Source organism: Loxodonta africana, chromosome 11 (assembly GCF_030014295.1).
Source record: "Loxodonta africana isolate mLoxAfr1 chromosome 11, mLoxAfr1.hap2, whole genome shotgun sequence".
Taxonomy (NCBI): domain Eukaryota; kingdom Metazoa; phylum Chordata; class Mammalia; order Proboscidea; family Elephantidae; genus Loxodonta; species Loxodonta africana.
In genome coordinates, this window is record NC_087352.1 from 61499321 (window position 1) to 61526755 (window position 27435).

Below are 27435 nucleotides of genomic sequence, written 5' to 3' on the forward strand. Positions count from 1 at the left end.
TTTGGTTCGTGGTTTCACTTTTTAAATTTTTTATCTAATCTCCTTTGGGGTGCAGGGCTGGCCCCTAACTACATTGAGAAAGAGGTAAGCTTCACTTCTAAGGATTCTCTGTGCCTTCTGTGTGTGCCCCTCCTGCCTTGAGGTGCCCATGTTGGGCCTATTGCCCCTTATCAAAATCCTGGGGACTGAGGACAGGCTGGGGGGCTGACGGCCTCTAGGAGGACACTGGTTAGAGACAGGTGGGGCCCAGGAAATAGACACCCCGCAATTATTGTCAATCCTGGTTGCACATTAGAATTGCCTCAGGAGTTTAAACAAAACATCACCGGTGCCCAGGCCCACTGCTGATCTAACTGGTCTGGGTTGGGCCTGGGCATCAGTATTTTAAACAGCTCCCCCGGTGACTCTAATCTAGCCAGGATTAAGAGCCACTAAGTGTGCTCCTTGAAGCAGCAGCGTCTTGGGAGTTTGTTACAAGCACAGAGTCTTGGCTCCACCCCAGATCTACTGAGTCAACATCTTTGGGGTGGGGGCCCAGGAATCTGTGTTTTAATAAGCCCTCTAGTTGATATTTTTTTTTTTTTCTAGTTGATTCTTACATACACAAGAGCTTGTGAACAAGTGCATGGCAATATGCAATGAAGGGGGAAGGGACGATTGCAGGTGACATCCCTATTTTTAAGTCTCCACTGTGCTTCTCAAAGTGTGGTCCCTGGACCAGCAGAACCGTTACCTGGGAACCTGCTAGAAATGCAGGTCCTCAGGCCCCACCCCAGACCTATTGAATCAGAAACTCTGGGGGCTGGGCCCAGCAATCTGTTCTAACAAGCTCTTCAGGTGATTCTGCTGTACACTCAAGTCTGACAATCAATGATCTATCATTCATCTGCCACCACCGAGACCGAACGGGAGGCTCTGGAAGATAAGGATGGTTACAAAGGACTGTTTGGAGGGGCTCGAAGTTATTGCCCATAAAGTGATCCCGTGCTCAGGGTTAGGTGGTGTGTGCCATTCTGAAGTGCTTTTTCCTTGAACATGATTCACATATGTTGGGAAGAGGCTACTGGCAGTAAATTTGGAGACAAGAGGCAATCAGCTGGCCCTCCTGAGAGTCTGTGCCTATTATGTGCATGTGGTTGTGAGCGTGAAACATTTCAGATTCTTTGGGGTTGGGTCTCTGTTATGGATGGAATTGTGTCCCTCTAAAATACGTGTTGTAAATCCTAACTCTATTCCTGTTGTTATAATCCCCTTTGGAAATCGTTCGTCTTTGTTATGTTAATGAGACAGGGTTAGTATAGGGTGTGTTTAAGTCAATCTCTTTTGAGATATAAAAGAGAGAAAACAAGCAAGCTAGGAAGCAGAGATGGGGAAAGAGCGTTGCCAAGCCACATGAAGATCGCCCAGCAGCAGAAGCTCAGAAGGGACAAGGACCTTCCTCCAGAACCAACAGAGACAGAAAGACTTCTCCTAGAGCCGGCACTCTGAATTTGGACTTCTGGCCTCCTAAACCATGAGAAAATAAATTTTTGTTTATTGAAACCCACATTTGTGGTATTTCTATTACAGTAGCACTAGATAACTAAGACAGCGCTCCAAAGAATTTGTGTATGTAGTGGTGAGTGCGAAACATTTTAAATTCCAGCTTGTATGAGTGAATGGACTCAGAGGGAGAAAGGGTGAGGATGCGAGGATGTTTCAATCAATTAATTAATCAAATGTTTCTTCGAGCTACTATGTGCCCATCAATGAGCTAGTTCCATGAAGAAAAGAGACAAATAACAAAACGATTGTGTGTGTGTGTGTGCATGTATACACATGGATATATAGATGTATGTGTGCATGCATGTATGTGTACACATGTACATGTATGTGTTATGTCTGTATGCATGTATATACCCTTGTGTACATACTCCTGTATATATATGCACGTGTATGTGTGTACATGACACATATGTATGTATGTGTGTGTATCTATCACATGGTGTCTATAGCACAATTTCTAGCCTCCCAGGGCTTACAATCTAATTGGAGAGATAAGGCTTATATAATCAAAACAGAGAACAAGCATGCAGTCCACTCCATGGTAAGGACCCTAAGGGGCTGAGAGAACAGGAGGCCTCTGGGGACGTCACACTGAGGAAGTTTTCTTAAAACAGGTGGTGCTCTGCTCTGGTGAGGAGGGAGCGAAGCAACAGCAAAAATTTCCCCCTTATTTCCTTATTTCACTGGAGATTCTGAAACATCCAAAAAGCAGAAACAAATACATAATATGGTCATTACTATTGTTACTGTAGGGATTAAAGTGTTGATCTAATTTGGAGGCTAAGTGCAGAGCATTTTTTGTTTGTTTTTTATAATTTGGCCGTAGTGTGGCCTGAGTTCTTAAAATGCTAGTGGGGACAGAGCAGAGCTCTAAGGGGCTTAGCAGATTGCAACTGCCCCCATTCTTGGGTCTCTGACACTGACCATCAGTGGCTCTGGCAGGGCTGAGCGGAGCTCGAGGATACGTTCCATTTGTATGTGGAATGGCATCTGCATAGCATTACTGGATTGAATACTTTGGCCCCAGTCTCTGAGTCTTTGGTCAGGAGCTCTACAACTGTTTGCCTCTTTCTTCCGGTTACACTGATTTACCAGTGGTATGTTGGTAAGCCAACTGGGGGGAGGGCATATTTGTAGAGTTTGCTGATTCCTGTGGTGTAAATACTCCTACTATGGCTTATTTCAAGCTATCAATGTGATGCCACTGAACTTGGAGTTGGGAGAAATGCGCCTAGTCACCCAGTGGACTCTCAGGAGCTGGGATGACCTGGTTCCAGCACTCCACTGCTTGATGCTTAATTGAAGTGCTGGACTGGACTGCCTGCCGACTTCAGTGTATCCTATAGACATGTACATTTTAATAGGTCTAATTCTTTTACCCCATCTATTTCCATCTTGCTTGGACTCCTGGGCCAACTCAGCTTGCTTGATGGGTGGGGATATTGCAATACTTAGAACAGCTAAGGGTTTTATTGGTGGTCAATAATCAGAACTACAAGCACGTGGAGGGTTTCCTGTTCTTAAGAAAACCACATTATAACTCTTTGGTGGAAAATACATGCAAACTGGTACTTTAATAGTTCCGTGTCATCACTTAGAGGTTCTGGAGCAGCTGAGTGAGCTGTGAGCATAAACAGCCCCTGTGGAATTCCTGGATGCTCAATCCTCAGGGAGCCGTAATTCCACGGCCATTGAATTACAGGCTGAGACCTTCCTGGCCTCAAGGTGTGATTGCTTGAGGGAGCCTCTGGAGTGTGACTTGCTCCCCTTTCCTGTGAGGTGGATTTGTTTCTAGCGAGAAGCATTCCATATTTCCATAGAAGTCACATTTGGGTAGACAGGATCTGGGAGAGAAATACACACAGCCCAGTGCTCTTGGGCTGGCAGAGGCGGTCAGAGATCTCAGGGCAGACAGAGAAAAGGAAGGGACAAATGTAGAATCCAGCCTTTTCAAAAATGATGGATTTTGGTAAAGTGTACTTCTTTCCTTAAAGCAGCGTTTACAGAGGGTTCTGCCCCCTCCCTCTCTCCTCTTCCCATTTCAGTTAAGTGCTCAACTACTGGGTGAAAGGTTGGCGATCCAAACACACCCAAATGCACCTTGGAAGAGAGGCCTGGTGATCTGCTTCCAAAAAGTCACAGCCTTGAAAACTCTATGGATCACAGTTCTACTTTGCAATAAATGGGGTTGCCATGAGTTGGAATCGACTGAATGGCGACTTTTTTTGTGGGGGGAGAGGTCCCACTGTGGCCCTATAAGAGGTTCACCTCCCTCCTCTGGGGTCATATGGTTTCCCACACAGGGATCCTGTGGTTTAGGAGCTTAATTCTATCAGCAGAATAACTAAATAATAAGAGTTAGTGGCTATTCAAGAGGGAGTAGATTTGTAATTTTAGGGTGCAAGGCCAAGAGATTATTCCCTAAAAAATGAGATGGCTTATTGATAATCTGCACCTTCACATAAAATCATGTCCATGGTCATTTCTGAATAATTCCCTCCATAAACAAATTAAGCCCTCTTCCAATCATTTTTAGCCCATCCTTATCTCTTTTCAGACACATGTTGACTGTGGAAACTCCTCAGGTGTGTGATGTGTGACAGCATAGGTGAGCCTCATTCTAAAAAACTGACACCAACTCATAAGGTTACAGTTTAATGAGAACATGATCATGGATATTATAATAAACACGCTTGTTTAAATTATGATTTGAATGTTGAAAAAGATCAGTTTTCATTTCATGACATTTCCAGAAATATTTCTATTATATAAAGGAAGGCATTTTGGCATTTTCAGTGAATCTGGAGTCTTCACCCCAAATCTACAGACCCAGGAGTAAACTTCAGTTCCCACCTCATCTCTGGGTAACATTTCCATCTCTCACTTAACTCAAAGTAACTACTTGTTGGTTATGCTGATTTCATCAGTTTGCAGGGGAGGGAGAATCAACACGTCTGAGGTGGGAGGGACTGTGGAGTTCCACCCCATCACGGAGCCAATGAGAAATGGAGGCTGAGAGCAGGAAAGGACTGTGTTAGAGGCAGAACTGGGGGTAGAACCAGCACGCCTACCTTCCAGCATGTTCCCTGACACAGAGCTTCCCTACATCAAATGGCTGAGTTGGATGATCATGTCGCCAATCTCTGTTACCTTCTCAGTGACTTCTCTTTGGAGATGTGGCTTATTTTGCAGATGAGGGCAAATGCGTCTCAAAGGGAGGTCCTATGGTGTGTGCTATGGGTATAAAGTCTAGACTAACCATATCCTCAATAAGCCTTGTGCATCTTAGAACAGAGAGGTTCCTGAGTGGTGATCACACATACCACTTCCTTGTGGTTGGGAGTAACTGGGGTAGGCTTGCTTGGGGGAGAATCACAGAACAGACAGAAGGGAAGGTTCAGTGGCCTTTAGCTAAGGGACCCAGTCAGTCTGTAGGAGGCTGAGTTTCCAGTGTCATGTTTTGGAAGGGGCAACTTAGGAGGCGTCGTAGGCCTGGTACTTGGTTATGGTGGATGCCCTTCTGTTTCTCTCCTGGGACAGGTAGTAGATGCGGTTGGCCTCTGGGTAGGTGACTTTGCTGAGTGGGAGCTTATAGATGGCAGGGTTGTTGGTTGTTAAGAGCAGGAAGGTGAGCGCAGCGAGGCAGAAGGGCCACGTGCAGGGTGGTAATCCAAACTGGGGGAGAAGAACACAAGAGAAGCCTTGATTACATCAGATGCCTGTGTTTGTTTTATTAGCCCTCACCAGTCACCTGTAGCCCTGCAGAGGAGGGGACTCTTCCTGGGCACTGATACGGGTGATACTTAATGTTGACCTATATAAAATCATGTCAGTGATTCAGTCTGCCTTGTAACAGATGAACAGACATGCTTCAAAATGCACCCATTAGAATGCTATTATAATATGCCTTTATGTAGAAGGCATGTCTTGGGGTGTCTGGCCAGGCTATACTTAAAACTCTTGGAACTATGGCTATTCTCCCACCTTCTGTCATCAGCTCCTGTTGAAGGAGTAACACTGGCAGCCATTTTGTATCCTCTGAGCCTTTTCTCTTTGGTTGCAGTTGACTGGACTACAGATAGGCAGCTCACTCAAATGCAGCTTTCCCATAGGATGATGACCTGGCCCAACAGACTCTCTCTCTTGAGAATTCCAACTAAGAGGCACAGAGCCTGTGTCCAGAAATGGTGTGAGAGTCCATGAACTGAAAGGTCTAGAGGACCAGGCTGGGTGGCATTTGGGGCTGTGTGCAGCAGAGGAAACTCATCAAAAAGAGACTCAGGGAAACAGAGCAGAAATACGGAGAGAGGCAAAGACAGGAAATCCAAGTCCCAGGGATCTCCGGATGGAGAGTAGCTGCCTCTCTTCTCAAGGAGTCTCCCATTCCCAGCTTCCTTTCTCATGATGTTGAGCTGTTTTTTATTTCCTTAAGATGCCCCGAGGCCTTTTAATATCCCTCCTTACTCTTCTTTTGAGCTAGCTTGAGTGGAGAGCTTGCTAATAAAAAGCCTGCAAATTTAACTATCAGGTAGATCAAATCCTGTCACCTCTCCCCTGAAGATCATTTTATTATAAGTACTAAAAACCTTAGGCAGTACCACTGGGTAACACTGATTTTAGTCAAAGCATGGGTCCCTGCTATCCCAACAGGAGGCATCACAGAGGGGTAATCCAGCACTGGTCTGGGAGCTCACAGAGCATACCAGACAAGTGTGTGTCCAAAGATGGCGCTGTTGGGTGGGACTTGGGGAAGGACAGTGACAGCTTGATATCAGAAATGCTGCTGCAAGGAATACCGATGAATGATGAATTCCACTCAACGTGTTTCTCCAAATCCTTTTCAGAGTCTTCTTCAGTCCCAGCTTTCATATTTCCTGTTGTGGGGCTCATTACCTTAAGGTTTCATTCATTCAGCATTTCTCAAGCACCTACTATGTGCTGAGCTCTAAAATAGGTGCCAGAGATAAAGATAAGAATATGACAGGGCCCCTGTTCTGAAGGAGCACAGGGGCTGAAGGTGGAAGAAGACCATATATACTTGACTCGTCATAGTTCTGCAGGTCAAATGGTGTAGCAGAGGTGCATGCAAAATGCAAATGAGGGCCCAGAGGAGGGAGGGACTTAGTCTATCTGGGGAGACAGAACACTATCAGGGAAGGCTAGTTCTACTGCTTAGAAAATTTCTTCCTATGCTGAGTCCAAACCACTCATTTTCACTAGAAGTGGGGGTAGGATTTAGACAGGGTGAGTAGAATGCCCACCCCTGTACCACCGCAGGATCATTGGATCTTTTCCTGGTTGGCCACGTGAGATGTGTGCCTGTGCCTTTATCCAAAGCTGGGAGACAAGGACTGCAGCTGGGTCCTGAGTGCTCTGTGCTGCCATCTGGGGACTAGGCCTTTCTTGGTAGGTGTAGGGGGACTAGGGCTGGCTGTGTGGCTCCTCTGACTCCATAAACCACGGTACATTGGGTCTCAGACAAAGACCAGGGTCTCTGACTGCTGCCCAGGGCCCATGAGCTCCAGCTCTATCTTCCGCTGGGCTTGGCTGGGGCTTAACACCCCTTCTTTCCTGAAGCCTTCACTAGTGACCCCCCTTTTCTTCCTCCTCTAAATTCCCATCCCACTTAGAGTCCGTACTGCTGAAGGGATGGGAGTAACACCTCTAAATTCCTCATATCCACCAAAGTGACCAGCACTGTGCTAGTGACCCACCACCTAGTTGGGCAGACAATCTATCAATACAAAAACAAATTTAAATAAGAAAGGTTTCAAAACAGCTGTGAAGGATGATATCATAGAAAAAAGTGTGATTTAAATCTTTGATTTACAAGATGATGCTCTACAAATTGTCTTTCTAGGAGGAGCTCCACTGCCTATTGACAAGGGGATTTGATGGACCCAGTGGTTGACATTTAAACTTTTGAGGCCCTGTTCCTTCTGTCTGGTTGGTGCTGAGGTGAGTGGGGTGACTGAGATGAAGGGGTGGGCTGGGGAGGGGCTCCTGGAGGAAGGGGTATGAGCAGCAGGCTCTGGGAACTGGAGTGAACATCAGGATGGTGCTGTGGGCTTGTTCTGAGCTCACAGTGACTCACCACAGACAACATGTTAGCCAGGGCAGCACCCAGGTAGGCCGCAAACAGTGCTGGAAAAAGAACCACAAGGAACATTCTAGTAACTATTTAACAGTCCCTCCAGCTTAGTCTACACATGCTCTCTCCATCAATTTTATGCCACAAATGCCATCTCACAGATTTAAAAAAGAACTTGAGTTACGTATCCATTGCTTGGCAGCTTTGAAAAGTGTTAAATTCCATACAAATGCCGGCACAGCTAAGACAACAGATGAACTTTGTTAAAAGGTCCAGAATTTAGCTGTTACTGTCCTCATGGGTTCCACCACCTTGCGTTCCAGTAAAGGAACATTTAACAGCATAAGTCATAAATGAAAATTTTACTGCTCAGCAAAGGCAAGTGAATCCCAGAGCTCCCTGCTGGAATACTTCGGCACAGGTTATTAACATCATATGGGTTTCCAGGGAGGAGCAGTGTTCTGGAAGCTTAAGGAACACAAACGTGCCTAAACTGCCTCATCTTCCAGGCTTGGCGGAGGGTGTGGCCATGTTGCCTTTGGGAAGAGCCAAGTGCCAGTGAGAGGTGAGATGCCGTGAAAATGGGCCAGGGTGTTTGGGCTTTGCTTCTGAACTCTTAATCTCTCAAGTGAAAGCATTGGTAGCCCCTAGGATATTAATGACCCCCCCAAAAAAATCCTGTTGCCATTGAGTTGACTCATGGTGACCCCATGTGTGTCAGAATATAACTGTGCTTCCATAGGGTTCTCAAAGGCTAATTTTTAGGAAGGCTTTTCTTCTGAGGTATCTCTAGGTGGACTTGAACCTCCAACCCTTTGGCTGCTACAAAAGCGCTAACCATTTGCACCACTCAAGGACTCAAATTAATGACAGTTAACCTTTATTAGAGTTACTGTGTGCCCAGCTGGTAGTAATCTTGACCATGCTTTCAATATTCTTACAAAGTAAGCACTATTATTGCCTTCATTTTACAGATGAGACAATTGAGGCTCAGAGAAGTTAACTAACATGACTGTTCTGTCTTTCAGTTGGAGAAGTCGCTATTGTTTAGAAGTGGGGATTCAAGTTGGAAGGGAGAGAGGAGATTAAAGAACAAATACGAAATGAGGTGTGGGGCAGGAAAAAATTTCATGGGTCAGGACAGGCTTCAAAAAAGTCACCACCATCTAAAAAAATCTGTCTTCATATGGCTGAACACTTCATGCTTAGTGAAAAAAGATTTTAATGTATTAATCACTAAGTAACCTTTAAAAAAAAGAGCCCTCGTGGCATGGTGGTTAAGAGCTTAGCTGCTAACTGAAAGGTTGGCAGTTTGAACCCATCAGATGCTCCGTGGGAGAAAGATGTGGCATCTTCTTCCCTAAAGATTACAGCCTTGAAAACCCCACAGAGTGGTTTTACTCTGTGCTATAGGGTCGTTGTGAGTTGGAATCAACTCGAAGGCAGTGGGTTTGGGTTAACAGTTAAAAGGAGTGCTTGGGTGGTAGAAACCTTGGTGGCGTAGTGGTTAAGAGGTAAGGCTGCTAACCAAAAGGTCTAGTAGTTCAAATCCATCAGGCACTCCTTGGCAACTCTATGGGGCAGTTCTACTCTGTCCTATAGGGTCACTATGAATTGGAATTGACTCGACAGCAACAGGTTTTTTTGGTTTTCCTTGGATGGTGCAAACGGTTAACATGCTTGGCTGCTAACTGAAATGTTGGAGGTTCAAGTCCACCCCAGGTACCTCAGAAGAATGGCCTGGAATCCTACTTCTGAAAAATCAACCATGGAAGACCCTATGGAGCACAGTTCTCTCTGACATACATGAGGTTGCCATGGGTAGGAATCAACTTGACAGCAGCTGGAACTGGAACCATTAAAACTTTTTTTGAACAAAAATCCTTTTATAAAGCAAGTAATTCTTCTAGTGTATCTTTGGGGAATTAGCAGAATTTTCAGAGAATAACCTCATGGGACAGACGCAGGCATCATTTAAGGTGGAAAGAGAATTCTGTTTGTAGTACGTACCACAGGCAATGGCGAGGAGGTGCGTCTGCCAGGTGATGACGTAGAACATACCCCCTACGGCAATGCATGCGAGGGTGCTGTTGAAGCCCCACAGGCCAAAGTAGATGGAGTCGAAGGGTGTCGCGATAGTGAGAGCTGTGAGAGAAGGCAGGTGACAGAGCTGAGTTTGTATCTCCTGAGCCTTCCTGCCTGCCCTGACCTCCTGGGCTGACCACTACAGTCTTCAAAGCCCAGGACTCCTTATTCTCTAAGGTATTTATAGAAAGGACTTCTGATTTCTATTCAGTGAAAAAACATCTAAAGGAAACAAATGGCCACAGAGCCACATGTATACTAGTAGTTAAACTAGCATGGGTAGGAGGCCCTTTGAGTAAAGACTTTGCGGTGGGAATTAAATAGTTCTCCCCAAAAGAGACCTCTCCCTCCTTACTGATATCTTAATGTTCTCTAATGGAAAATGAATCCTTCTTATCGTTGTTAGAGATAAGACTTAAAATAGAAATATGTCTGGGAGAAAACACCCCCCCCCAACAAATTATACCTTAAATTTATACTAAGGTAAAAAAAAAAAAAATTTTTTTTTAATAAATTATACCTTAAATTTATAAATTTATACTAAGGTGTAAATGACTAATACCAAAACCTTTCCTGAGGGCAGCTTTTGCTCCAGGGAGCATGAAGGCACTGGCACCATCAGTGGAGAAACAGGGCACAACGGAAGGGTCGGGAATGGATTACCCAACAAGCAAGATATGCATGGGCTTACTTGTGCTTACTAATCAAGGATATGGTGAAACCCATGTGAAATTGTGCACTACAGATTCATAAGTAAGCACAAGTAAGCCCGTACATACCTTGCTAACTGGTTAATCTACTCTGGGGAGGAGAAAAGTTTGCAGGAGAGCAGGTGGGTCATTGAAGACACATGCCACCATTGGAGCTGGCCCCGGGCTCCAAGCCACAGGGGGCATGATGACACTGACCTGCTAACATCCCCATGGTGGATCCAATTGCCGCGTGTAAGCAAACAAGAGGTGAGGATATGAACAACGCGATGAGGAAAATGCCTCCCGTCCAGGGGTTATCGCAGCCATACACTTGGCCAATTCCAACAGGGATGGCCCTCAAAAGCTGTAGGTACGACAGGATCACGTGCTTATTACAAAGCAAGGGAGATGACTTGCACCATGGCTGAAGAAGACTTGGCACCCGACCCTCCACACCAGCACTTTGCTATGGGTTCCCAAGGTATTTTTCATTCAAGTAGATTAGCTTTAAAAGGAACACAGACTTTACTACCTTCTTCTTGAGTTCTTAGAACATTTAGGGATGAGGATGGTATGTTTCTTTTATTTAGAAACATGGGCATAAAGCATTATGCCCTCAGTGAAGAGAAATGGAAAGCCTTTCAGATTAGGGCATTATTTATTAGGAAAGCAATAGATGTCTGATCAAAGTTAGGGCTTAAAAACCCTCTTATAACTTTTATTTTTTAAAAGCTAGTTATAGAAAGATGAGTACCCAAAACCAAACTCATTGCCGTCAAGTCGATTGCGACTCAAGGCAACTCCATGTGTTGCAGAGTAGAACTCCCCCCACAGGATTTTCTTGGCTGTAATCTTTATAGAAGCAGATTGCCAGGCCTGTCTTCTGTGGTGCTGCTGGGTAGGTTCAAACTGCCAAACTTTAGGTTAGCTGTCAAGAGCAAACTGTTTGTGCCATCTAGGGACCTTTGAAAGATGAGTAGAAGGCCAGATATTGATGGAAAAGGATCCTTTGTGTTTCTGAGAATGAGTCTGGGGTGCGGGTATATTACTCCAGACTGTGAGCAATGGGTCCGGTATCCACAGAAAAGCCCCTGAGAAGGTGGTATTGTTACATATCTGCTCTTTTGACTGACAGATGTGACTGGCACACTGCTTGAGCCAGGCCTCCTTGTAGCTCTGGGATCAGCGGGGCCTGCCTGCTGGATGAAAAAGTGTGTGAGGGTGCAGGACCCATTGCCTTGTAGGCATTGTACCTGTGCTCTGGTGTTTGAGAAAAGGAGTGTGATTGGTGGATCCTGGGGACACTGGCCCTCCTATGCCTGGGACAGGATCCTGAGTTTTGGGGGGGTTGGCCAAAGGCCATTCAGCTAAGCAAGTGCTCAGGGAGGAGACCCTGGGCCCTGCTGGGGTGCACTGGGATTCGTCTCACTCCGGTGCTGTAAGTGGAGAAGGGGCAGAGTCTGAGGTGTGTGTATTTATGTGAGGCATGTCCTCTGTGAGGCCTCTGCTTCTTGGGGGTGTCAGGGGAGGGAAATCCTGTAGCTCAATGGCCCTCGCACAAGGGGGGAGTGTGCTGAGGCAGGAGCCCCTGGGCTGGCCTGAAGGGCTCACCCTCTGGGCTCAGTATCCCCTTTGCCCAAGGCAGAGAACAGGATGAGACTCTGGCACCATCATGCAGGGAAAGGCGGGATGGGAAAGAGGCCTATGAGAGATAGCAGAGCTGCACGACCACTCAGTTCTCAGCAGGTTGTGCCCTCTAGAAGGGGGCTGTCCATGCACAAGAGCAGGGGGCACGCAGGACTCAACACTGTCAGGGGTTTTAGACCCTCCCTCTGACATTTGCTGCTCGTTTCCCAGAAACTCAAGGCTCTAATTATAATAGTCAGAAAGAACAACATATTAATTGTGCCCATGATCCATTCAGTTAGTCAAAAAGTTATTTCTCAAAGAAAAAAACACCCCCAAATGAAATTCTTTCCTACTATTCTTGGAATTTCGGAGTTCCAAAGTGTTTTTACCGGTGTCATGGGTTGAATTGTGTCCTCCCCAAAATATGTGTCAACTTGGTTAGGCCACATTTCCCAGTATTGTGTGGTTGCCCCCCATGATGTGATTGTAATTTTATGTTACAGAGGAGGATCAAGGTGGGATTGTAATACCCTTACCCAGGTCACCTCCCTGATCCAATGTAAAGGGAGTTTCCCTGGGGTGTGGCCCGCACCACCTTTTATCTCTCAACAGATAAAAGGAAAAGGAAGCAAGCAGAGAATGGGGACCTCATACCACCAAGAAAGCCGCACTGGGAGCAGAGTGTGTCCTTTGGACCTGGGGTCCCTGCGCTTGAGAAGCTCCTCGACCAGGGGAAGTTTGAGGACCAGGAATCTTCCTCCAGAACCACAGAGAGAGAAAGGCATCCCCTGGAGCTGACACCCTGAATTTGGACTTGTAACCTACTAGATGGTGAGAGAATAAATTTCTCTTTGTTAAAGCCATCCACTTGTGGTATTTCTGTTATAGCAGCACTAGATGCCTAAGACAACTGGATTCTTAAATACTGTTTTTTTCATTTGCACAAGATTCCCAAATATCTTTTTCATTGAAAATGTGGCATGAAGCATGCAAAGTATCTTAAACTGGCCTATTCTAACATCGTCTCCCCAGAGTGCATCAATTTGAGTCATCTTGCCTCTAAAGGATATTGATTGCATGAACATGGTGGGTAAGAAGCCTAGAAGCTGAATTGCTAACATACCTCTTTTCATGTTTTTCTTGTCTCTGAGAGACTTGGAAACCCTGGTGGTGTAGTGTTTAAGTGCTACGGCTGCTAACCCAAAGGTCAGCAGTTCGAATCCACCAGGGGCTCCTTGGAAACTTTATGGGGCAGCTCTACTCTGTCCTATAGGGTCGCTATGAGTCAGAATCAACTAGATGGCAATGGGTTTTTTTTTTTTTTTTTTTTGAGAGGGTCTTTGATAGGGTCTGGCCCATGAAGTCCTCACACACAAAAATCAGCGAGGATGGGCCTAACGCCAGTAGTTCTCTTCCTAAATCACGATCTCCTCACTGCTAATGCAGGCCTCATTCTGCTCTGCCATACCGCTGCTGCCAGCTATGGGATGCTAAAGAGAGACGCTGCCCCACGATTTCTGAGAGAAGGTTCCTTGAGCAAGCCCCAGCTGCCTGTGGTTAGAGGATGAATTGCCAATCAGGAAGCAGCGGACTGAGCCCCAGGCCTGGGCCCTTTAGGGTGACGGGAAGTAGGGGGCCTCAGACCACAAGTCTGTTTAGATAAGGAGCTGGTGGGCCTGCTTCTCCGTGCTGATTTACTGTGTTTAGTGTAGGTTCTTATTCATCACACTGGTTGACTTCCAGAGGTCAGCGTCAGGTACAGAACACTCGTAAAAAACATGAAGTGTTCTGTCATGGGACTCTGAGTAGAGAAGCGCCTGTGCCTTCGGCATGATCACTCCTACACAAGTGGCTGGGACAAACTCCAGAGGCGAGCACAGCGACTTCTTAAGCCAATAGATGGTAGTGTGATGTGTCCGTCTTTAATTATCCAGTGTGATTGAATGAAAGAAAATGCACAGCAGAAGCTGCATTAAGGCTGGAGGAAAGCATCAAAGAGATCTCAAAAAAAAAAAAAGAAAGAAAGAAAGAACCCTGGCCTGGAAGTCAGGGGGCCTGGAAGTCAGGGGGCCTGAAAGCTAAGTTTGACTTTGCTCCTAATTAGCTGTGTGGCTTCAGGGAAGTTTTAAAACCTGGCCTCATTTTCTTCCTCTGTGTTATATCAGGGTGGGACCAGAGATGGCCCTTTCAGCTCTTAAGAAGAGAAAAGGATGGTATTTAATGAGTTATCATATGTAGAGTGGTTCACACTGTAGAATTATTAATAACTTTTTTTTTTTTTATTACTTGTGGCCACCACTCATCCATCAGTTTGTCATACTGGGGTGGGTTGCATGTTGCTGTGATGCTGGAAGCTTTGCCACTGGTATTTCAAATACCAGCAGGGTCACCCATGGTGGACAGGCTTCAGCAGAGCCTCCAGACTAAGACCAGGAAGAAAGGCCTGTTGATCTACTTCTGAAAATTAGCCAGTGAAAACCCTATGGATCACAACAGAATGTTGTCTGGTATAGTGCTGGCAGATGAGCCCCCTAGGTTAGAAGGCACTCAAAATATACAATGGCTGCAACAATGGACTTGAGCATACTAACTGTGAAGATGATACGGGACAGGGCAATGTTTCGTTCTGTTGTGCATGGGGTCACCATGGGTTGGAGCTGACTCCATGGCGCAAACAACAACCATCACTCATAGATGTTTCTGACATGATAAATAAGCAAACTCTACTTTTAAATCAAGTTTGGACATATGCTCCCCTTCAACTTTCCATGATACCTACCAGCGGCACTTGGACCTCCGACCAGGTAATGTTGGGCACTGAAGACACAGGCTCCATCAGTGCTGTGGGGAAGAAGAGGTTGTAGTGGCCCGTGGCTGCCAGGTACAGGGTCACCGCAATGTTGAAGGGCAGCGTGAAGACTGGGAGGTCCCACTTGCTGAAGATGGTGCCCAGGGCGCTGGAGAGGATGGGACTGGTGGCAGAAGCACAAGAGATGCTGTTCAAGAAGTCACTTGGCCCTGACACTTGAGGGGTGGTCAAGGACTGACTGAGGGGGACTTGGGCTCCCTGTGCCTTCTGGAGAAAAGCAGCATCCTCGAGCATGACTGGCCTGAGTGGGCCTTCCCTTGGCCTCCTCCCTGGGCCAGGCACAATGGCAGATGTGATGTCCAGACTCTAATTCAGAAGGAGGCTTCCTGGGGGAAGTTATGAGACAGGAAGTCCCAGAGTCACATAGCTTCAGCCACAGATGTGAGGAGAGAGGATGAGTTGGGAGAGGGAAGGGAATCACATTCATTCACTCAACAGATGTTTGTTGGGTGTCTGAGTGTGCTGAACCTTGTGGCCAGAGGGCCCTGAGCTGCCTGGAGGGGAGGATGTGCTGGCATCTGGTGTTCTGGGGACTCTGCCCAGTGGCCTGTCTTCAGCCTACCCATGTAGATTGTCTTGGTCTGATCAGGGGTCCCAAGGAGAAGAAATCTGGACAGGGTGGAGGAGGGATGAGAAGATTTACAGAAGCTGATAGGACCCCACAGCACTAGACTCTTAACCTATGTGGGCCTCAGTTTTTCTACTCTAGCAAGGTGGGTCCAGAGATTAGTCCTCTAATACCTTAAAAAAAAAAAAAAGTAGGTAATGAGATACTCTGTGTGGAGCATCTAGCATGGTGCCTGGCGCTGCGCAATGTTAGTCATTTCCAGGAGGTGTTTCTGATATGCAAGCTAAGTAAATGTGACTTTCAAATCATGTTTGCATAAATAGTAATGGCCTGGGATAAAAACGGTGGCAGCCCTCAAGCTGAACCCACAACCTCAGTTGCAAACTTACCAAGACGTGGACATCACAATGATGGGGAGCAGAAGCCACCAGTAATAGTTGCTTTTGTCAGAGAATACAGCCATGAGCAGCCCCACCAGCACCCCATTGTACCCATGGAGTCCTGTCGCGATGGCGAATCTGGGGAAAAAGGGGTGAGGGCTGGTCAGGAGGCTTCCCACATAGCCGACTGTGGGGTACTCCCTTGTTAATGGTCCTCTGATTCAGGTTTTTCTCTCCTGCGGCCTGACTACACCTTCAAACCAACCGCCCCTCTAGGAATGGGGAGAGCAGACACCAGCCCTTCATATTTCTCTAGACAATGCATAGTTACGAAAACACAGCCAACTGGTAGTAGACATGGTTCCTTGTGAGCTGTTATGCTGAGTGAAATAGGTCAGACACAAAAGGACAAGTACTGTATGTCCCACTTTTAGGAAATATCTAGGGTGGGCACATACACAGAGGCACAAGTTTATTAGTGGTTACCAAGGGCTGGGAGGAGGGGAAGAGTGGAGTTGTGGCTGAAGGCGTATTGAGTTTCTGTTTGGGGTGGTGAAGAAATCTGGGAAATAGTGGTGATGGTAGCACAATGTGGTAGATGTAATTAACATCATCGAATTGAATGCTTAAAAATGGTTAAAATGGCAAATGTTTTGATATATGTGTGTATATAAAAAATTATATATATATATGACCATAGTAGAAAAGAATAACCAGAGAGACTCGTCATTTTTAGTTACAGTGTTCTTACTTGGAGGGGAAACCAGCAGTGTGTGGGGTGGGCAGGTGGGAAGCGGTCTCCACAGGGCGGTCCCTCCGGCCCTGGCTGTGGGAACTTACTTGTCCTGACTCAGGATGAGGGCTGTCAGTGTGGAGACGATGGTTCCCAAGCAGCCTGAGATAGCCCACCAGGGGTTCTGGACAAAGAGGCCGAGGATGATGAGGATGCCACTGAGGGGGTTGTTGACAAACATCACCTGGGACGTGCCCCGGAGGACCCAGTCGAGAAACTGGAACACGGGGGATTTGTCTGGAATGGACCGGGGCAGAACATCAGCAATGTTCAGTTGGCCCTCCGTTTGGGTGAGAGGGAATCCCAGCACCCAAAGAGGGTCTGCAGGGAGCCAGCTACCTGTTGTCAATCACCACAGAAGGGAGTCAGAAAGAACCAGAGAGGGCATCTGACTGCCCGGATGACTCTACACCCATCGCTAGCCGGGCGTGGTCTTTAGGCAGGTTTCCAAGCAGTGGGGATGGGGTACCTGGACCTAAACATGTGCACCCCCCCCATGACAGTGACATGGATTTTTAAGAAGGCTGATTTCTAGAATAAAACTCTCTTGCTGCGTGAAGATGTATCAAATCCGTGGCCTGAGCTCTGGGGAGACTGCTAAAGAGAACCTACTGGAATAATAGACATGGTTCTTCTGTGAGCCATTCAGAAGGCGTTTTTCTGGCATGCTGGCTCTAGAATCCCACTGCTAAAGCCTGCAAGTCTGCAACCCTCTGCTGGCATATTTGACAGAGCATAGCTCTTGTGTTCAGAAATGAGAGCTCACACACTTAAATGTATTGGTGTTTACATCCCAAAAGACTTTATGTCTGCTATGAAAGTAAACTTCTGTCTTCTCTTGGAAGACCACAGAAACGGAACTAAGGCTAGTCTGGCGGGAACTGTAGCAACGTGTTTCCATGGGATGACTGGAGTTGACCTTTTTAGGGTGGGGTTTGGGCTTCTCTCACAGAACCTTTACCTTTAAGGCTGTCTCCACACTCCTTCATCTCTCCTGTGATGTAACTGAGGGCTCTGCTGACCCTTTTCCCACTGGCAGCCATGGAGCTCTGAATCCAGGAAGTCTTGGAAATGTCTGTTTCCACCTTGATCTCTGAGCTCTCCTCCATGCTGTCCAGATCCTGTGCAGGGACAAGAGATGGGCGGGAAGTGCTCACATTCTGTGCTTCTAACACTGAGGAGTGGGTATGCATGGTTGCTCAGGGGCCCAGCTAAGATTTTCATTTGAAATTGGGAGTTGCTATTTAATCAGCTCCCGCTTCAACTTGATTCTGACTCATAGCAACCCTATAGGACAGAGTAAAGCTGACCCACAGGGTTTCCAAGGCCGTCGCCTTTATGGAACAGCCCTGGTGGTGCAGCGGTTAAGCCCTTGACTGCTAACTGAAAAGTCAGCCATCCGAACCATCAGCCGCTCTATGAGAGAAAGATGTGGCAGTCTGCTTTGGTAAAGATTTACAGCCTTAGAAACCCTACAGGGCAGTTCTCTGTTCTATAGGATTTGTGTCTTGGTTATCCAGTGCTGCTATAACAGAAACACCACAAGTGTTTTAACAAACAGAAATTTATTCTCTCACAGTTCAGGAGGCTAGAAGTCAAATTCAGGGCACCAGCTTCAGGGAAAGACTTTCTTTCCCTGTTGGCTCTGGGGGAAGGTCCTTGTCTCCTTTCAACATCTGTGGGCCCAGTGTTCCTTGGAGATCGCCACGTGTCTTGGCATCAGTCTTCCCCTGGTTCTAGGATGTTCTCAGCACATGGACCCCAGGCCCAAAGGATGCACTCCGCTCCTGGCTCTTTTTCTTGGTGGTAGTAGGTCCCTCTCTTTCTGCTTGCTTCTCTCTTCTTTTATCTCTCGTAAGATAAAAGGTAATGCAGGCCATGCCCAAGGGAAACTCCCCTTACATCAGATCAGGGTTGTAACCCAAGTAAGGGTATTGCATCCCACCCTAATCCTCTTTAACATAACTTAATTTTGCCTCATTAGCCACAGGTAGAGATTAGGAAATTACATCAGATCACAAAATGGAGAATAATTACACAATACTGGAAATCATGGCCTAGCCAAGTTGACACGTTTTTGGGGGACACAGTTCAATCCCTTACGGGTCGCTATGAGTTGGAATTGACTCCACAGCAATGGGTTTGGTTTTTGGAATCTTTGTGGAAGCAGACTTCCACATCTTTCTTCCGCTGAGCCGCTGGTGGGCTCAAACCGCTGACCTTTCGGTTAGCAGCAAAGCACTTAAACCACTGTGCCAGCAGGGCTCCTTTTCTATAGATTAGAATGTCTTTTGCTTTGTTTGACATGTTATCTCATTTAATATGGGCAACCTACCACTACAAGGTACAACTAGATGATATCTTTATCATAATACTGTGGATGAAGACTTGGGCATGGAGACGTTCTCATTGCAAAGGTCAAGTTCAAATGGCAGAATGAAGATTTAACGATTGATCTTCAGATTCTTTTAAAAAATCATTACTTCCTGTATACCGCATTTCTTCCAGAGCATGGTACCTAGTCTCACCCCAGCATATCCAGTCCTTAACATTTAACGGTGCATACACATAAAGGTATGAAATAGCACACGTCAAGATTCTGTTTTTGAAAACTGGTACATGCTTTTCTTTTAAATCCTAGAATTCTGATTTAGAGAAAGACTGATAATAAATAAATAAAAGGACTGTGAAACTTGACAAAGTAAACTGTGAAAAAGACATTTTTTTTATTCCAAGTAATTACTTCTGTGAATATATGAATTCAAGAAAAGTTTGCCTAAAGCAGAGAAGGTCTATTTTGGTCGTCAGCTCCTTCCCCTCCTGCAGGCTCTGAGATTGCTGGCCTGCCCCTGATTAGGCCACTCCATACTCACAACTAGTTCAAGGGTGGCCTTCCGGTATTGATAGAGAAGTGGGTATCTGGTTGCTCTCTCCTGGTGGTCGCCTTTTCCAAACACTGGAGTCAGAAAGAAAGCATATCAATTAGAACATCTTTACCCTGACCACCCCCCACCCCCTCCCCCCAGCAGCTAATTTCTTAAAAGGCTTGAACTGGAATATCTAGTATTTCCTATTCCTCTTGAGGAAACCCTGGTGGCTTAGTGGTTAAGTGCTACAGCTGTTAACCAAAAGGTCAGCAGTTCAAATTCACCAGGCACTCCCTGGGAACTCTATGGGGGCAGTTCTACCCTGTCCTATAGGGTCGCTATGAGTTGGAATTGACTCAGTGGCAGAAGGTTTGGGTTTTTTTTGGTTTCATCCCTCTTAAGGAAGCACAGAACCATGGAGTCTTGAAGCTGGAAGGCCCCCTTTTTCTTTTATTGGTCATGGACCCCTTTGGGGCCTCTCATATAAACAGGACTTTTATACGAATTAGGGGGACTCACCAACCTTTAGTTAAGAAGCCCTAATTTAACTCAACCCCTTAATTTTTTAGATGAGGAAACAGCAGCCCAGAGGATCAGTGGGTTGTTCATGATCCCCAGTCCAGGGCTCTTTCTCCTGTACCCCAGGGAGAACTGCAGGTATACAAAGAGAAGCTGTACTTTGCTGGAGTCCTTGTCTTCCTGCTCATAGAGTAATAGGCTGCCTGGGTCATGTGAGGTCTGAATTTGGCCATTACTCTCCCCAGTGGATAAATGGGGGCTGTTTTGGCCTTTTTTCGTTTTGTTTTTTAGAGTGTATGTCTGGATTTTAGGTATTTTAGGAGCAGCTGCTGGTTGCATTAAATTAGGACAAGTGATATCCCTGTAGCCACTTGAAACAGGTTTTGGAAAGCCCTTTTAATTCTAGAAAATTCTTTTAATGTGGCTTTAAGCATATTTTTAATTATTACTAGATAATTTATAATGACTCAATGGCGCCCAACAACAAAATAAAGGCATTTGGAATTTCAGTCTTGATGCTCTGGTTCCCCCCAGTGGTCAACTCTGAGAATGGCAGGCTGGGCTCTGAACTTCTGTTTTCAGACAGAAGTAGGTGTTTTCCTTTCTGTTTCATGAGTCCTCGGGCTATCTGACGGGACGCGTCAAAGGCACTGTGTCTGCACTCTTGAAGGAGCAGAAACTGCAAATACCAGTGTGGTTGGGAATTTACACTATGCAGAAGAAACAAAACAATTGTGGAAGCTTTGAAAAGTGGGGAGGAAGCAGAGAGGATTCTTCTGAACCTCGACACCAGAGTGCTGACAGGATCCACCTGCTGCTTCTGTCTGCAGCTCCCTTCTGCCAGCCAATGCTGCAGCGACTGCCACCAGCTTCCGTCTCCCAGGCTCCTCTGCAGGGGGCTCTCTTCCAAGTCCTCCCCACCCAGCCCCAGCCACTATCTTAAGAGGGTGTTTGGATGGGGGTTGCTAATCTTTGAGGCAAACACGATCCCTTCTATTGCATTCTCTGAGCCCTGGCAAAACCAAGCTCCGGGGCCAGAGGGACCCTTGAGGCATATGTAATGCTCTTCCCACCTCGTATGATGCTCCCATAAACCACCCCAAGTTCAATCATGGGCCAATTGACTTTTGGTATGAAATGATGGGGTTTAGATAAACTGGAGGAAGAGAGTCACTAAACGCATCGTTGGGGAAACACATAGTGCAGTCAAATGGGCACTAAAGTCTGCAATCTTATCCCCCAGAGCTCCCCAGCTGGATGGATGACTCTGGGAACGTCTGTTCCCCTAGCTGGGGGTGGGGGTTCTAGCTCTATTTTTCTTCTGCCCTGGTTTTTCCTGGGGCTGCTGCACTTCTGCAGCTGATTAAGAAGTTCACCAACTCCTCTCTGTTTGCTAGCACATATTCTCATCTTCCAAGCCCAAGTTTCTGGTTTCCCCACTTGCTCAGCCTTAGCTACCCTTTTAACTCCCTTCCCCATGGCTCCACATCTCTGCTGTAGGTGAGAACCTTTCATCTCTAGCCTCCTAGACCAGTGGTTTTCAACTTGGCAGTCAATTAGAATCTCATGGAGAGCTTTTAAAAATCCTGGTGCCCACCCAGGCTGATCCGAGGCCAATTAAATTAGAGTCTCCGGGGATGGGATGTAGGTGATTCCAAGGCAGAGCTAAGTTTTGAGGACCCCTGGTCTAGGCTGACTGTCCCAGGTCCACTGCCTGTCCCAGGTCCACTCTTCCCCACCCAGGGCGGAGTCCAGATACCTCGAAAGCTGGCTGTGGTCAGAGCTCAGAAGTCAGATGCGATAGGAATGAGCCCCACCCAATGCTACTGCCATTGTGCCCATTTTAAAACCCAAAACCAAACCAAACCCGTTGCCGTTGAGTCTATTCCGACTCATAGCCACCCTATAGAACTGACGGAATAGAACTGCCCCATAGAGTTTCCAAGGAGCACCTGGTGAATTTGAACTGCCAACCTTTTGGTTAGCAGCCGTAGCTCTTAACCACTATGCCACCAGGGTTTCCGTGCCCATTATAGAGATGAGGAAATTAGGGCCCCAAGAGTGAGGGGAGGAAGTGCACACCTTTGCTCTTCCTCCGAATGGATGGCCACTCGATGTGGAACACGCTTCTGTGATTGAGGAGCACGGCCTCTGAGCCTTCATTGGCTTTCGGGCCCCCCACTCTTGGTGGCTGCTTCCCACTGCCGCCTAGCCAGGGCAAAATGAGACAGGTCAGTGGCCCACCACGGTCCCCACCCAGAAAGAGCCCGACAGAGAGCACACGAACAATCACAGGAAGCTGGGAAGGAAAGTGCGGTGAGGTATGAAGCTGGGTTAGTAAATAGATCAGTGTCTGTATCAGACATCCAGCTTTTCCACTCCTCCGTGAAACCTTCCACTTCCTTTCCCCACAGTGACCTATGTTATATCAGTGCCAAAAGGTGGGTGAGCCATCGTGCTTTATTTCTCCAGCCAGGAACTACTGTAAGACCCACCCATTAAGGATTGAATTGTGCCTCCCCAAAATAATGTTGGAATCCTAACCCCTATACCAGTGGATGTAATCCCATTTGGGAACAAGGTTTTGTTATGTTAATGAAGCCATATAAGTGTAGGGTGTGTCCTAAACCTAATCACTTTTGAGAGATATTAAAAAAAGCAGATTAGGCACAGGGACATGCAAGCACGAAGGGGAAGACAGATGCCACCTGGAGATCTCCAAGGAACCAAAGAACGCCTGGGCAGAGAAGTTAAGACAAGGATTTTCCCCCAGGTGGATAGAGAGAGCATTCCCTTAGAGCTAGTGCCCTGGGTTTAGACTTCTAGCCTCCTACACTGTGAGAAAATAAATTTCTGTTTGTTAAAGCCACCCCATTGTAATATTTCTGTTACAGCAGCACCAAGAAACTAAAACTCCACCTAACTAGACCCTGGACCTGTATCATGACTGAATGGACCCTCAGCTGACTGCCCGTTCCTATTCTTCTCTGGTGCTTTGTCTTCCACCTGTGCTGGGGAGTAAATGCTGGCTGCATATTAAAATCACCCAGGTGCTTTACAAACTGGCTGATCTCTGCCCCAGACTAATGTAAAAAATAAAAGTTTTAATACCCATGGTACTTAAAAGATGGCAGTAATGTCTGCTTGGGTTGAGAACCACTGATCTAGGTTTTTGCTGCTCAAGGTGTGGTCCTTATCAGTGGCATCAGCGTCACCTGGGAGCTTGTTTGAAATGCAGAATCTCAGGCCCTGCTCCAGACTGACTGAATCCGAATCTCCATTTCAGCAAGATTCCCCACTAAAGCCTGAGAAACATCACTCTACAGAGAACTAAGAGTCTTGACTCTGTGATCAGCTACAAGCAGTCCTCTACTGTGCCCTATAATCATAAATTTCCACATACTGGGCAGAACAGGACATTCTTACCACTTGGGACAGGGTCTCTCAAAGTGTGGCCTGTGGTCCAAGAAACAACAGCACCAGACCACCTTGATGGCTGGTTAGCATGCACGTAGGTCTACTGAATGGGAGGATTTGCTGACCCCCGGAGTATGCAGTTTGCACAGATCTGCTTGGGGTCCCAGCGCACACTAGACTTGGGTAATGCAGTGGCTGCCTGGAATAGCAGAGAACCTTCACACTATTAATGCATCAGATTTGCATGCTTTCAAAGCTAACTCACATGGCCCTTTCCATAGTACCTTCAAACTGACAGAGTGGGCAATGCTATCTCCAAAAGATGGAAATGGAAGTATGCAATGATTTCCTTGGCATCATGCAAAGAGTGGAGCCACGTGACTCTCAGCCCCCGTTCTTTTCTCTGCATCTTTGCTATTTAGGGTCTGGCTCATGAACCAGCTTCAGGGACAGTGCTGGGGGCTTGAGAGAAATGCAGACTTGCAGATCCCAACCTAGACTTACCAAATTGGAATCTGCTTTTTAACAAGATCCCCAGCTGATCAGTGTGCATATTAAAGCTTGAAAGCACTGCTCTACTAGAAACTACTCATGTAAACACTACTTCAGCAAAGCTTGGAATACAGAAGGGTCGACAGCCGATGTTTATGGGATATCTTGTTGATATTAGTTTCTGTTGAGCGGGCTCCAATTCATGGTGACCTTACGTATAACAGAACAGAATGTTGCCAGGTCTTGCTCCACCTCCATGGTCTTTGATATGTTTGATCCCATTGTTGAGGTTATTGTGTCAATCCATTGCATTGAGGGTTTTCCCTGTTTTCATTGACCCTCGGCTTTACCAAACATGATGTCCTTCTCTAGCGACTGGGTGGGACAGTTATGAGTAAGCAGGGAAGGAGGCCTCATTTACACTGTCAGATTGAAAGGTAACATACAACCAAGTGCCTTCCTTCTAGGCTCAGGATGGGAAGAAGGCCCCATTTCAGTATCCTCCCCACAGATCAGCAATGAGCCATAACTCCCAAGGCTAAAGGAGTCCCCCTTGACCCTGGGCCACCTCTACAGGCAGGGCCCATGTGGGGGGACGAGCCCTGAGGGGGTATCATCACATCACCTGACAAAGCTGGGATTCCCCATAAAGCCAACATGCTTGCAGGTACACAAGGGCACCTCTGTCTGTCCATGGCTCTCCTTCTGATATGCCAAGAGTCAGTTACCCCAGCCACATCCTGGGCAGAGCAGTGTTCCAACCTGAGCCTCACAGACTCTGAGCTGGGGAGGAGCTTCCAGATCACAGTCCACTTTCCTTGTCCAGAGAAATTAAGCAACTCATGCAAGTCACACAGCTCTTAATTATGGCAAAGCTGGGAACCAAACCCAGGTCCCGTTTGCTGCTCTTTCCACCCCAATACTGCTCTGTACTGTACAGCACAGACCTGTTTGGTGAAAGAGAGGAGCTCTCCCTTTATTCCAGGGCCTGGTCCTGGACATTGGTGGCCATGACCAATGCCATTTACTAACCTGGATTATTTTTCATAAATACAGAGAGGGTGCTTCAGTTTAATGAACCGAGGTAACATCTACCTGGAACTTTAAAAGAAATACGAAAAAGAAAGTTGTTGGTTGTTAGGACACCCCAGATTTTTTTCCCAAGGAGTCAGCCACAGTAACACAGCAGGGACAGCTGGTCTTGCTGGCCGAGGGCTTGTGTGTGAAGGCTGCCAGGTGTGGACGAGCCCACCCCCGCCAGAAAGCTTAGAGCTGACTGCATAAGGCCAGTGGCTCACCTTCTACTCCTTGTCTATTCACATGAGCACCCAGGTTCTGCTGCCTGCTCAGAGCCTGGGAAAGCAGGACAGTAATACAGATTACTCTGTGTTACTACAGTCCCAGCCACAAAAAACCCCAAAGAGCATCTTTTCCTTCCATTGAAAATGTTTTTGCTCTTATCTGGGGTAACTTTGGGAGGTGGTACCTAATATGGGTGGATGTAGTGTTGGTTCCGTGTCTCCCATGGGTGATACCGGGAGGCCAGCTGCACACCACCCAGGGAGGGCAGCAGCCCTTCCAGATGTGCCCATTAAAGAGCTGAGGACAAAAGGCTGGAAGAGATGCGACAAAGAAGATTGGTAACAAAGTAACAAACTACGTGAGGCTGTGAAAATACTTAAAGCTAAGGTGATAGCAATTCAGCACCTGCCTCTGGGACAGAATCTCAGGACAATTTTATAACAGATAAAGACAATATCTAGAATATCATGGACACATATATCAAATGTTCTAGAAATAAAATACACCAGTGCTATGGTGGGGACAATGGAAACAATAACAACTGGTTGGGAGCCAGAGTCACTAGTTTTGCATGACGTTTTGCAAGTCATGTCATCCCCTTGCCAGTTTCCTCAATTGCAGGAGGGGTTTCCAGGAAGAAATACACAGACACCGTAGAGCTGATCTTGTAAACCCAACCTATAAAATGATGACAAATATCTCAGGAAAAAAAAAAAAAAGATCATTAAGAAAACCCCCCAAAACAAAAACAGTTGCCATCCAGTCACTCCGACTCACGATGCCTCCAAGTGTGCAGAGGAGAACTGTGCTCTGTAGAGTTTTCAGGCTGTGACCGACCTTTCGGAAGCAGATCGCCAAGCCTGTCTTCCGAGGCGCCTCTGAGTGGATGGGAACCACCAACATTTTGGTTGGTAGCCAAGAGCTTAACCGTTTGTGCCAATTAGTACCTGCCATTTCTTTCTCATATTGTTCTGAAAATGAGCTAAGATGAGCTTGCAAATTGCTCAGGGAGATAATTTTGAAGTGCTCACCCCTCAGGCACCTCCTTAGGGGGGACACTACTGTCTGGTGGCACCAGGCCTTCTGCTCCAGGCTAGTTGGTTCCTCATCCTCACCACCCTTCCGGCTTTTTACACCTACCTGCAGTGACTTTTTTTTTTTTTTCCTGCTCAGCGCTGTCTTTATTAACTTTACCGTCACATTCATATTTCAGGTATTCAGAACATCTTTCATCTAAAGTATACGTTATTCTTGCAATAGAAGCTTTGCCTTGGGGATGATAACTTTTTCCTTTTCTTAAAGATTAAGGAAGTACTGAAAAATGCTTTTTAAGCAAAATGAACCTTAGTTTGATTCAAAATTTTATTATAGTGCCTGATTCCCTGTGCAGAGAAGAGTTTTTTGTTCAGGGATTTACAGGGCCCTGGTGGCGCAGTGGTTAAGAGCTCAGCTGCTAACCAGAAGGTTGGCAGTTGGAATCCACGAGGCACTCGTTGGAAACTCTATGGGGCAGCTCTCCTCTGTCCTGTAGGGTCGCTATGAGTTGGAATTGACTTGACGGCAACAGGTTTGGTTTAAGGGCTGATTATTTCCAGGATTACATGGATAAAAGAGCATCTAAGATGGTGCTAAACTGGTGGGCCACCTATGATCACCCAACCAGAAATCCCTGCAAGAGTGGCTGGAAGACCTTGAGTTAATGAGATAGAAGAAAATAATCCATTGTAAACCAAGATCTTGCTTGATGTGATTTGTTTTGGTTAATAAGCTGTTTGCATAGTTCATCTGTTTGGCTACAATACCCAAAGCTGCTTGAAGGTGCTTTATAGCTCAAGAGTAAATTTCTTTCACAATAAATACTCCCGCACCTTTTTTGGGTCCTTTCTAACTTTTCTCCTAACATGATGGCGCACATAGATAATAGTACTTTTGCGGCATGGTGCAGCAAACAGTTGATGCTGTATGGCCCGAAGGCCTGGGCCCAGAGACTCTGGACATTCCAAGGCCCCCCTGGCTGTTCAGAGGGCCAGAGGGTTGCTGTCTTAGCACAGCTGCACATGTGCTATGGCACATGGGTTGGGAAGCTTGATCCTGGATAACCTGTGGTGCACCTTAGCAGCTGAGAAACTCCTGGCATGCCCACCTGGTGTTGAACCTGCTGCTCTCCTCCTCTAACAAGCCTTATT

The 27435-nt window shown here is 46.6% G+C and overlaps 1 protein-coding gene across 1 annotated transcript in view; it reads right to left on the reverse strand.

The window, feature by feature from the left end:
* Positions 1-4796: 4796 nt before the first annotated feature.
* The window catches only part of SLC14A2 (solute carrier family 14 member 2), a 55382-nt gene continuing 32743 nt past the window's right edge, over positions 4797-27435 (reverse strand). The window contains exons 10-19 of the mRNA XM_003406733.4: positions 22121-22246; positions 19526-19608; positions 17614-17773; positions 16700-16889; positions 15869-15997; positions 14822-15014; positions 10630-10777; positions 9647-9781; positions 7640-7689; positions 4797-5220 (exon numbers count right to left, since the gene is read on the reverse strand). Of these exons, the coding sequence (XP_003406781.2) occupies positions 5020-5220; positions 7640-7689; positions 9647-9781; positions 10630-10777; positions 14822-15014; positions 15869-15997; positions 16700-16889; positions 17614-17773; positions 19526-19608; positions 22121-22246 (1415 nt within the window). The 3' untranslated portion in view covers positions 4797-5019. The remainder of the gene's footprint in view (positions 5221-7639; positions 7690-9646; positions 9782-10629; positions 10778-14821; positions 15015-15868; positions 15998-16699; positions 16890-17613; positions 17774-19525; positions 19609-22120; positions 22247-27435) is intronic.